We start from the raw sequence: 13,229 nt of genomic DNA on the forward strand, positions 1-13,229 counted from the left end.
AGATTTCATATTATAGGATTTTCACTGAAACAAGCAAATTAAAATTGGCATAGACTACCATTAATCAGTAGACAACTGATACACCAAACTACAGGAATGGTGTCCTAATTAACTTCTGAACAATAGAAAAGTTCATTTCACATTTGTGCATTAGGCAAGACTTTGATTGAAGTCCAGTGCTCTTTCCTTTCTCTAACAGGAGCCCTCTTCCTGCTTTACCTGAGTGAATATTCCAGCATCTTTTGAAACAAAGTTTTCTTCAATTAAATAAAGCAAAGAACTACCGATGCTGAAGATCTGAAGCAAAAACAGAAATTCTTGAAGAAACTCAATAGGTCTGACAGCATCTGATGGGAAGAAAGCAGAGTTAACGTTTTGAGTCTGGTGATTCTTCATTAGAACTCCTTCACTTAACTTATGTTTTATCAAATGTGATTCTCACTGCCTCTTCCTTTGAGTCAATATTTTAAAATTTGCACCTAATATTGGAAGAGTTTGAATTTGTGGTTCTGTTTCACAAGAAGCAAGTCACATGGGTTTGTCTCTATATGATTTAGCAAGAGGTCATGTTGATTGTTCCGCAGGCAGATCTCAGAGGAAGCCTCATTTTCATCTCCACATTACTTAATTTTACCTTGTATTAATGAAACCCTTCAAACTATAATCATGTCATAAAGTTAAGCTTCCACAGCAGTTTGTCATGCTAAACTGGTTACTGAGTTACCATAGTAACTGTTTTTTTTTGTGTGATACAGATTCATAGATTCACTGAATTGTTACAGCACAGGAGGAAGTCATTTGGCCCATTGCAGTGTCGTCTCACAATTGTGAAAGGTCTTCAGTCAGGAGGTATAACCAGGATAGCTGAAGAGCTGCAAATTATAGCATGAGAAGACCACAATTTAATTGTGACAAACTTCTAAATTCACATGAATAGCAAGAACAGCAGCAGCAACTTGTGATATAAAATTCTCAGATCTCTACTGAAGTGTCAGTCACATGGCAAACAAATGCCACACTGCAACCACTCTAATATTACAAAAAACACTGGTTATTGACAATGTGCACTGGTGGATTTCATAGATGCACTGGCACAGCTTCCTATTGCTCCTTCATTGAAGTGCACCTTCTTCATAAAGATCTGCTCACTAAAGTCCTCACTGAACCTGTGCTGTTTATACTTGCTTTGGGGAGGTGTGTGAGCCATTTTGAAATGATGGATCAATTAATTTTTTATATTCTTTATCTATACCTTAAACATTTTCCTGTATCTACTTGTTTCTGAGAAGATATCAAAGCAATGGAGATTTTGGAAATTATTACAAAAGATGTAGCAACGCACTTAGAAAATTTCAAGGTATTCAGACAGAGTCAACATGGTTTCATGAAATGGAAATCATATTTAACCAACTTATTTGAGGATGTAACTTGTGCTGTGGATAAGGAGGGACTAAGTGATGGAGGTGGAGCCTCACAGTACCAGGGACCCCGGTTAGATTCCAGCCTCAGGAAACTGTCTGTGTGGAGTTTGCACATCCTCCCCATGTCTGTGTGGGTTTCCTCTGGGTGCTCTGGTTTCCTCCCACAATCCAAAGATGTGCAGGTTAGGTGGATTGGCCATGCTAAATTGTCCAAAAAGTTAGGTGTATTAGTCAGGGGGAATGTAGAGAAATAAGGGAATGGTTCGGGGTGGGTTACTCTTCAGAGGGTCAGTGTGGACTTGCTGGGCCAAAGGGCCTGTTTCCACACTGTAGGGATTCTAAGTTCCGTACTTATGTTTCCAGAAGGCATTGATAATGTGTAACATAAACAGTTATTTAGGCAAGTAAATGCTCATAATATAAGGCATAATATTTTGACATTGATAGAAGTTTGGCTGCCTAAATGGGAACAGAGAAACAACATGAATGAGTCTTTATCTAGCTAGCAAAATGTAAAGTGGTTGGAGGGATCGGTGCTCAACATTTTTACAATTTATATAAACCACTTGACCATCGAGACCGAAGTTATCGTTGTTAAATTTGCTGATGACAAAAAGATGGCTAAGAAAGTAAATTATACAGAAGACATAATGAGGCCTCAAAAAGATGTAGCTAAGTTAAGTGAGTTAGAAAAGATCTGGCAAGTGGATTATAATCTGAAAAAAGTTCATAATCTTTTTAATTGACTTGTTTGAAGGGACAATAGGTATGGTTGCTGTCATTGCTCATGACACAAGAATAGGTAGAAAAGTAAGTTGTGAACAGGACATGAAGATTACACAGAAATAGAAGTGATTAGACAAAGAACAGCATGTGATAGAATATGTGCACATAATGCTGAGATGGACATCTCAAAATACAGCAGAGTTCATCAATAGAAAAGTTTTCCATTCTATTAATGTGTGAGTGCCTTCTGATCATTGGTACCAATTCTTAGATGTTTGCACCTGGGACCCTAGAGCTGCTATGATTCCTACATCCTTGACAACTCACATATTCCCTCTGCTTTTGAGTGACTAGATTTCTGAGGAGAAGGAGAATGAGGATTTTGAACTGCAGATACATTACAGCGGTCTTGGGCACTACAAGTCTAACAGGCCTTAGTTAACTTCCGATCCCAGTAGATGAGAGCTGGGTACAGTGGTTACGCATTAACTGTAAAATACATATTGCTCACATACATGCCAATTTGTTTGTAATGCAGCTCCTGCTTCACCTTTTGGTGCTTGTAAATAAGGACTACTCTTTTGAATCATTTGAAAGTAATGGCCCCTCATAGAACAATGATAAGTTGCTGGGCTTTTACAGGCATTGGCAAAAGGATAGTGGTAACATAGAGAGGGCTGAAAGATAGCATATAGCTAAGGACTGGTGAATAGCATGGCCTGGCATACAATGGAAGATGTGAGAATGTGCAGTTGTAAATATAAAGCAGTATCAGTATATGATTATTTTTTAAATAGTTCAACAACTGGTTTGTATAGGGGGCTGCATGGCATGCTCTGTTCCAATATTTTCAGTTGGCTATGAAAGCTCAAAACTCGCTAAGCTTAAAATAGAGCCTAGAAAGTGAATCCCTCAATATAAACTGTGTCATCTACATTTTTCAAGCACTTAGAATTCTTAAAAAAATGTAGAAAAAAGACTGTCAGTGGACCAAAGCACTTTGCTTAATGGCATGAAAACTGCTGTTTCGTGAAGCAGAGAAAAGATTGCGCTTTTTGTCAGCTCTGGCTCAGTTGATATGACTTTCACCTCCCACTCCAGAGAATTAAGCACAAAATTTCTAGGCTGATACTCCAGTGCAATTCTGAAGGAACCTGCATTAATGGAGGTGCTGGCTTTTGTATGATCCATTAAACTGAGACCCTGACTACCCTTCCCATTGAGTATTAAAAAAATCCTAGTGGTACTATTTTGGAAAAGCACAGGGAAGCTATGTTATAGAATGTCACAAAATCCATTATAAAAATTTCAAGCATTCTGTAATGCTTTTTCACAACAGACCTCTAACAGTGCAATGATGGAAGAGCAGGCTTCCAATCAGATTCAAAGAGCGCATGGCTTACTCCTGCTCTTATTGTTAATGTGCTGTTGCAGCATTTGTGGAGAAAGACAGCCAGTGTTAAATTTACAAGACTTTGATATTTACAAGTTAAATGCTATCGCTGTTTCTCTCCACAGATGCTGCCAGAGAAGCTGACTCTTTCCAGCATTTTCTGTTTTTATTTCTGGTTGGAATATTCCTGGAGGTTTGATCACATGGCATTCTAACCACATGATATCCAAGCATTTGATGCCTCATCACATGACATTAGATCATGTGACTTCTGCCAATGACATTGCCTTTACTTTATAAAGGTTGTGCTTACCATAATTTAATATTTTTACTTATGATTTTTGTGCCAGCAGTTATTGTTTGAAATGTTCTAAAAATTTGAAGGCTGCCTTTGGTCAGATGAAGATAGTGAAGAGGAGATCAAGGACTGGGATCTGAGGGAAGGGAATTAGAGAACAGCAAGGAGGTTGAGTCAGGTATGGGGAACTGACAAAAATGAGGGTGAGAGATCAGAGATGAGATTACATCAAGCCATCAGGGGATAGCCCTGATTGACATTTTCCACAGTTCCAAGCTGCACTCACACACAAAAAAAATCAGAATATCATGCCATAAATCTGGAACTCTTTCCCTAATGACATTGTCTGTCTACCCACATGAAATAGACTTCAGAGTTTTAAGTTGGTAGCTCACCACTACCTCCTCAAGATGGACCCGGGATGAACAATAAATGCTGGCCCAACCAGTGACACCTGCATCCCATTAAGTAATTATAAAAAGAAGAAAAGAGGCTGCTATCTAAATTTCAGTGGTTTATGACAGTTATCTCAGTGTGCTGTTGCTCTTTCCTCTCTGTGCCATTGTACTGTATAAAACTGGAATCAAGCTGATTAAATGCAAAAAAAGCTATTAGAGACCTTGAAAGAGTAGATGCTGAATGGCTGATTCCCAGCACTGGAGAATCTAAAGCCAGACAGCATAATCTTCGGTTAAGGGGTCAGATATTTAGAAACAAGATGAAGAGAAATTTCTTCACTCAATGCATGGTGAATCTTTGCAATTCTGTGCTGCAGGGGACTGTCGATGCTCAATCGTAGTAAATACACAAGATTGAGATTGATTAAGTTTTGAACGCTAAAGGAACTCAAAAACCAGAAGATATAGAAGCACTTGTAAGCCATTCAACCCATCAAGTCTGTTTCACCATTCAATGCAAGCATCTCTGATCGACTCCACGTTCTTGTCTTTTCACTATAACTTTGATCACTTTACTAACTAAAGATCTGTGTCTATCTCAGCCTTGAATAGACTTATTTGCCCAACTCAATAGCTCTTTGCGGAAAAGAAAATTCATGGGGATTCATTATATGCTGAGAGAAGAAATTCCTCCTAATCTTCTAAATCTTAAATTTGTGCACCCTTATTCTGAGATTATGCCTTCTGGTCCTAGACTATCATACAAGTGGAAACAATCTTTCAACACCTACCTTGTCAAGTTCCCTAATAATCTTGGACATTTCAATAAGCCTCTTATTCTTCTAAATTCCAGTCAGTACAGGCCCAACCTACTCATCCTCTCCTCATAAGACAGCCTTTCCATATCTGACTTCAGTCTAGTCAACATTTGTAGAAGGTCTCCAAGATTTGTGATGCAGAGTAACACTAACAGCACTTGTTCAATATCTGCACCAGGTTACCATGAAGGAATCTCCTTCTCAGCCTTTCCCCTCCCCTGAGGTGTGGTGATCCTCAGGTTAAACCAATACCAGTCATCTCTGTCCAATGAGAAAGCAGCCCTATGTTCCAGTTGGGCTTTTTATATGTTTTTATATCTCCCTCCACAGCAGGTGGACAGCAGTGGTTTAAGAAGTCAGCTCACCACCACCTTCTCATGGGCAACCTAAGGACCGGTAATAACTGCTGGCCAGCCAGCAATGTCCATATCCTACAAAAATGAATTAATAAAACAAAAGATCTTTTCTTAGATAAGGAACCTAAAGCTGTTTACAGTTTTCCAGGTATATTTTGATTAGTACCTTGTAGAGTTTTAGCAAGATCTTCCTACTTTTATATTCCTCTCTCTTTGAAATAAAGACCAATATTCCATATGCCTTTGCTTTATTGCTTTCCTTTATTGGCCAGCGCATTGAGTATAGATGTTGGGGGAATCATGTTGCTGCTGTACAGGACATTGGTTAGGCCACTTTTGGAATATTTCATGCAATTCTGGCCTCCTTCCTCTTGAAAGGATGTTGTGAAACTTGAAAGAGTTCAGAACAGATTTACGAAGATGTTGCCAGGGTTGGAGGGGTTGTGCTATAGGGAGAGGCTGGGGCTATTTTCCCTGGAGTGACGGAGGCTGAGGAGTGACCTTATAGAGGTTTATAAAATCGTGCGATACATGGATAGGATAAAGAGACAAGCTCTTTTCCCTGGGGTGGGGGAGTTCAGAGCTAGAGAGCATAGGTTTAGTGTGAAAGGGGAAAGATATAAAAGGGACATGAGGGGCAGCATTTTCATGCAGAGGGTGATACGTGTATGGAATGAGTTCCCAGAGGAAGTGGTGGAGGCTAGTACAATTACAACATTTAAAAGGCATCTAAATGGGTATATGAATAAGAAGGGTTTAGAGAAATCTGTGCTAAGTGCTGGCAAATGGGACTAGATTGATTTAGGATATCTAGTCAGCATGGACAAGTTGGACTGAAGGGTCTGTTTCTGTGCTGTACACCTCTATTACCTGCCGAACTTTGATACTACCTTTTCGTGATTCACAGTCAAGGACTGCCAAATCCCTCTCTTCTGTAGTTTTCTGCTGTCTTTCTCCATTTAAATAATATTCAGTTCCTCTATCCTTCCAGCCAAAATGCATAACCTAGCATTCTCCCATATTCCATTTGCCAAATTTTGCCCACTCTCTTAACCTGTCTATATCTTTTTTTTAACTCCTCAAAGAATTCAAATAAATTTGTCAGGCATGAGTTCCACTTCAGTAAGAAACAAAGATGTAAGAAGTAAAAGGAAGTAAGAGAGATGACAAATAGAGAGGAAAAGTGTTAATGCAGCAATCTAGCTAATGTTATTGCTCCCTTATCTTATATTCTTGTAATAATAACAATGTCTTTCAAAAGTAAAAGCAAAAAGCATTTTATTCACACAGAAGTGGAACTTTTCTACCATAACCTGTGCATAAGAATGTGAATGCTGGCTCAGTTGAAATTTAAAGGCTAATTTTGAAAGATTTTGTTAATTAACTCTATCATGAGGTATTGAGCAAAAGTGAAAAGATGAAGACGAGCTTCAGGTCAGTCATTACTTGATTGAAGATAGGAAACACCAAAGGAGCTGGATTGCCTTAATAGAGTTATACTGTATGGAAAGAGATCCTTCGGCCCAGCTCGTCCACACCAACCAAGTTTCCTAAACTGAGCTAGTCCCACATGGTGTGTTGGCTTAGTGCTTAGTGCTGCTGCCTCACAGTGCTAAGAACCCAGGTTCAATCCCACTTTTGGGCAACTGTCTGTGTGGCATTTGCACATTCTCCCAGTGTCTGTGAGAGTTTCCTCCTAGAGTCCAAATGCAGGGTAGGTACATTTAGCTAAATTTCTCATTCTATCCAGAGATATGCTGGCTAGGTGAATTAGCCATGGAAAATGGGGATAGGGTAGGGGCCTGGGTGGGTTGCTCTTTGGCTTGGACTTGATGAGCTAAATGGCCTGCTTCCATCCTGTAGGGATTCTATGATTTGCCTGTGTTTGGCCCATAAACCTCAAAACTTTCTTATCCAATTACCAGTTTAAATGTTACAATTGTACCCACCTCTATCACTTCCTCTGGCAGCATATTCCATATATACATCACCCTCTGTATGATAAAGTTGTTGCTCAGGCCCCTTTTAAATCTTTCCTCTCACACCTTAAAACTATGCCCCCTAGTTTTTGACTACCTTGCCTTGTGGAAAAGACTTAGGCTATTCAACCTATCCATGCCCCTCATGATTTTATAAACCTCTGCAAGGTCACCTCTCAACTTGCTACACTCCAGGGAAATAAGTTCCAGCCTATCCAACCTCTCCATATTACTCAAACACTCCAGTCTCAGTAATGTCCCTTTAAATCTTCTTTGCACCCTTTCCAGCTTAATAATATGACTGAGAACTCTTGTTCTAGTATTACGTGCTGTCACAACCAATCCTGGACTAAACAACCAGATTTTTTCAGCAAGTCGTCGGGAAACTGGTCACAAAAATTATGTTTTCGGAATAAAATCAATGTTTTAGCGTTCTTAGCTTATATTTTATGGTGCAACACCATTCACCATTAACATTTAAATTAATTTTCAACAAATAATACTTGTTTGTGCAAATATGAATATGTATAATTATTTGCCTTACAAGTAAATATGGTGCTTTATATGTAAATATATGTATTTAACATTCTTTTTCTCTTTCTTTGCTTAAACAGGAAATATATTTGTTGTCAGCCTAGCCGTTGCAGATCTAATAGTGGCAATCTACCCATACCCCATGGTCTTGACATCCATATTTCATAATGGTTGGAATCTGGGCTACATGCATTGCCAAATCAGTGGCTTCCTGATGGGTCTGAGTGTGATCGGATCAATTTTCAATATTACTGGCATTGCCATCAATCGGTATTGCTACATCTGTCACAGTCTGAAGTACGACAAGCTCTACAGTGACAAGAATTCCTTGTGTTTTGTCATCCTCATCTGGATCCTGACGTTTATCGCAATCATCCCAAACCTGTTTGTGGGATCTTTGCAATATGACCAGCGAGTCTACTCTTGTACATTTGTGCAGTCGGTGAGTTCTGCCTACACTGTCTCGGTGGTGTTCTTTCACTTCATCCTCCCCATTGCCATTGTTACCTTTTGCTACTTGAGAATATGGGTCCTCGTCATTCAGGTCAGAAGACGTGTGAAGCCAGATATGAAACCCAAGCTGAAGCCCCACGACTTGCGGAACTTTGTGATGATGTTTGTGGTCTTTGTACTCTTCGCTGTTTGTTGGGCACCCCTTAATTTTATTGGTCTTGCCGTGGCTGTCAACCCAGATACAATTGCCCCAAGGATTCCAGAGTGGTTGTTTGTAGCGAGTTACTTCATGGCGTATTTCAATAGCTGCCTTAATGCGATTATCTATGGACTTTTGAATCAGAATTTCAGAAGAGAGTACAAAAGAATTATAATCTCTCTGTGCACCGCAAGGATTTTTTTCCCAGAGAGTTCAAATGATGTGCCTGACAGAAATAAAAGTAAACCTTCTCCTGTAATGACAAACAATAATCAAGTGAAGGTAGATTCTGTCTGAATGGTTTATGCATTCACTCCACGTGCCAGCCAATGAATCTTAAACAAAAAAGCACATTATGCAGAATCGATGGAAAGCAAAACATATTGTCAATGATTGTTAAACCTATGGTTGCATTTATTTCACAAATTAATGAAAACAATACATTTCTATTGTACATAAGTGACTGATGTTTTTGGAAACAGTAAACTTCATTTGATTATAATCATATCTATGTCACAATATATACAGAGAGAATATTTATTTTAAGATGATTGATGAATTCTTCACAGAATTAGGAATGAGAATAGGAAACTTCATAACTAGAAGTGAACAGTTGAACTTAAGTATCTTAACTTAGATTTAATCTATCTGTAAGTTCTCTTACAGGTTTAAAACCAAGACAGAAATTGCTGGATAAACTCAGCAGATCTGCCAGCATCTGAAATCAGAATTAACAGTTTGCATCCAGGACCCTTGTTCTCTTACAGGATATTTGAGATTGGAAAGAAACAGTGAGCTGAAATCATATTTTGACCACTGCATATTAAATATCTTGGATAAAAATTATATTTACTGAAATAGATTTGAAAATCAGAATGGCTCGCTGTTGTAAACAGTCCAGAGTCTGAAGTGCACAATCAAATTTGAAACTATGTTGTAAAGCACTATCATACTCTGAAGTGACAGAAGGAAGTATTTTAGCATGTTTACCAATTTTGAGAAATGACCAATGTCACTTCATTAGCAAATTATAAAGTATTTTTGAAGAGTCATTAAAAAAGTGAGTTGTCAGTTATAAAGTGAAATGTCTAATTTGGTTAGGGTGCATGCAATTCTTGTACACAAAAACGATTTTAGTTTTACCAAAAGTGCTTTTATAAAGTTTGATATGAAAGTTTTGGCTTCAGTGTAATGAAAAATTTATATGAAATGTTTCTGAAATGCAACTGGTTTTGAAAGTCAAGAGTGCATTATTGCTGATGGGCCAACATATCCTGTATGTACTATTTATGGCAGAAGTATTCAGTTCAATTCAATTCAATTATTTTGATAGAGTAATTGATCAGTTGATAGGTTTGTGAGTATATTGTGTCAGATGGGAATAAATCCCGTTGGAAGCTAAATTGGGAAGCCTCTTCAAAAAAGCCTTAGAGATTGTAATTGTGATTAATTGATGCCAGCACACCAGCTTCATGTTACCTTCACAATGGAATAATCTCTGCATGGGTCCTCTTGTGGCTCAAGAGCAGTGTCCCTATTCCTCGACCTGGATTCCTGGGTTCAAGTCCTACCTGCCCCAAGAGACATGTAACAACATCTCTGAACAGCTTGATTAGGTGAAAAAAATTCCAGCCAGTTAACCACTCTGCTAATTGGCTGGACTCACAATCAGGGTTATTGTTTGGCATTAAAGCTTGCCAGCTGCTCTTAAAGGAGCAGCGCATTGTAGTTGGATCAGATCACACTGTTCGTGATTAATCTGGGTCAGAGTGAGGAATGGTTCAATAGGGAAGTAGGGCAGCTCTGAGCTTTCCAGCTGCTGCAACAGAGGTCTTGCTGGAGGAGAAGAGGTTTCCTGTATGTGCAATGGGAAGGAGACCCACCAGATACAATCAAAGTGCAGTGGTCGCAGTGGTGTCCATCCTAAAGGATAGATTAAGTTTAATGTTGCACATGGGAAGATATTTTTTCTAATTAACCTGTTAGGAGGTATTATTCCGCACTTCTGGACCAAGTGGAATTTGAATCTGGGCCTCCTGATTCAGAGATACTACAAGTTCACCGTAACAGCCCTAAGAAAAGGCTTTAAATCAACCTGCATTTGGTAAGATGACAAAGACAAATGGTCTGCAGCTGACTGACCTGCCTGCTCTGCTGGTAGAATGTCACTAGTAACTACACAAAAAAAAATACCTAATACCTACACAATAATAGTATTACCTAGCTTAAAAATGTGTTGCTGGAAAAGCGCAGCAGGTCAGGCAGTATCAAAGGAGCAGGAGAATTGACGTTTCAGGCATAAGCCCTTCTTCAGGACCCTTGGATTCCAGCGAGAACTAGCCATTTGGATATAGAACTGGCTTGAAGATAGAAGACAGAAAGTGATTAGATTAGATTAGATTAGATTAGATTACTTACAGTGTGGAAACAGGCCCTTCGGCCCAACAAGTCCACACCGCCCCGCCGAAGCGCAACCCACCCATACCCCTACATCTACCCCTTACCTACATTATGGGCAATTTAGGATGGCCAATTCACCTGACCTGCACATCTTTGGACTGTGGGAGGAAACCGGAGCACCCGGAGGAAACCCACGCAGACACGGGGAGAACGTGCAAACTCCACACAGTCAGTTGCCTGAGGCGGGAATTGAACCCAGGTCTCTGGCACTGTGAGGCAGCAGTGCTAACCACTGTGCTGGAGGGTTTTTTTTCAGGCTGGAGGTCTGATGCTGGATTCACTGCTTTTTGTCATTTTATATAATTGAATCAGATGTGAATATAGGAGGAATAGTTAGTAAGTTTGCAGATGATGCCATAATTGGAGGTTTAGTGGATTGTGAAGAATGTCACCTCAGATTACAATGGAACCTCGATCAAATGGACAGAAGGACCAAGGAGTGGCAGATGGAGTTTAATTCAGACAAATGTGAGGTATTGCATTTTGGTAAGGTGAATCAGGGCAGTACGCATACACTTAATGGTAGGGTCTTGATGAGTGTTGCCAAACAAAGAGACCTTGGATTGCAGATTCATAGTTCCTTAAAAATGGAGTCACAGGTAGATATGATAGTGAAGAAGGGGTTTGGTACACTTACCTTTATTGGCCAGTGCATTGAGTATAGAAGTTGGGAGGTCATGTACAGCCATAATAAGGCATTGGTTTGGCCACTTTTGGAATATTGCGTTCAATTCTGGTCTCTGTGCTAAAGGAAAGACGTTGTGAAACTTGAAAGGGTGCAGGAAAGATTTACAAAGATTTTGCCTGGGTTGGAGGGTTATAGGGAGAGGTTGAATCGGCTGTGGATATTTTCCCTGGAGCTTCAGAGGCTGAGGGTTATAGAGGTTTATAAAATCATGAGGGGAATGGATAAGGTGAATAGCCAAGGTCTATATCCCAGCTAGGTGAGTCCAAAACTGGAGGGCATAGGTTTAAGGTAAGAGGGAAAAGATATGAAAGAGACCTAAGTAGCAACATTTTCCAGCAGTGGGTGGTGCTTGCACAGAATGAGCTGCCAGAGGAAGTGGTGGAGGCTGGTACAATTACAACATTTAGAACGCATCTAGATGGGTATATGAATAGAAAGGGTTTAGAAAGATATGGGCCAAAATGCTGATAAGTGGAACTAGATTAATTTAGGATATCTGGTTGGAATGGATGAGTTGGACTGAAGGGTCTGTTTCTGTGCTGTCCATCTCTATGACTCAATGACAGTTTGGAAATCTATGGTTAATTTCAACACCCATAAACACCCCTTCTACTTCAAAGACCCTGGGGATTTTATTTATACTTCTTGAAACTCTTTCTGTCATTTCTTTTTTCCCTGGTAATTGTCCAGGGAACTCATAACAGATTGCATGATACCTGGACTAAAACCAAATGATAAAATAAAGATACAAGCCCATTTCACACAATTCTGTGCTCCCTGACCCTATGATGGTAGCAGCACATGGGTTACCATCATTCATTGGTGATTGCCAGCTACACTGAGTGGTACTGCAGGCCAAAGCTGGGTCCCCTCTCACATTCAGTCCAGGTGAAATGAATTCATTGTTACCTACAAAATCTACCAAACAGAATTGAATATGAGAATGACATGAGGAGAAATATGCATCCAACTTCCAACCCTTCTATACACTTTACAGCAGACTATGAATCCCATGAGCAAAGTGACTTAAAATATCAAATGGCAAAATCTACTGCAATGATTAAAAGTTCAAGAGGTAATTTGATTGGTATATTTTATTTTTAAATGTAGTAATCAGTGCATTTCTAACACTCACTAATGGAAATGCCATTTTGATAGAACTTGCTCCAATCTTTTTCCTCTAATATTCCAAGGAGCTGGAAAAGTTTAAAAAATAGACATTCTGAAATTTCAGTCACGTAATTTAAGGCAAAATCTATTAATAATACCTATTCTGCCCCCTGGCAGGTTGTGGCTTAGTGATTCACTTTTGTTGTTCTTTTTATATCTAACTGTATAATAGAGTTGGTCACTTGCTTCAGTACCTTCTGTTCTTAAGAATTCACAGCATAGAGAAATATGCAAATGCAGATCTTAATATCAATGCTTCACACAATATGGGATTGAATCTTTTTCAGTCATTCAGCTATTGCCTGAGAGTTACCGTTTTACCATTTTGTGATTTAC

At 39.3% G+C, this 13,229-nt stretch overlaps 1 protein-coding gene across 1 annotated transcript in view; it reads left to right on the forward strand.

The window, feature by feature from the left end:
- Positions 1-9,045, forward strand: part of LOC140477129 (melatonin receptor type 1A-like) — a 62,708-nt gene extending 53,663 nt beyond the window's left edge. Inside the window, exon 2 of the mRNA XM_072570482.1 lies at positions 8,004-9,045. Coding sequence (XP_072426583.1) covers positions 8,004-8,872 — 869 coding nt within the window. The 3' untranslated portion in view covers positions 8,873-9,045. The remainder of the gene's footprint in view (positions 1-8,003) is intronic.
- The last annotated feature ends 4,184 nt before the right edge of the window (positions 9,046-13,229 follow it).

This window comes from Chiloscyllium punctatum, chromosome 1 (assembly GCF_047496795.1).
Source record: "Chiloscyllium punctatum isolate Juve2018m chromosome 1, sChiPun1.3, whole genome shotgun sequence".
Classification (NCBI taxonomy): Eukaryota; Metazoa; Chordata; class Chondrichthyes; order Orectolobiformes; family Hemiscylliidae; genus Chiloscyllium; species Chiloscyllium punctatum.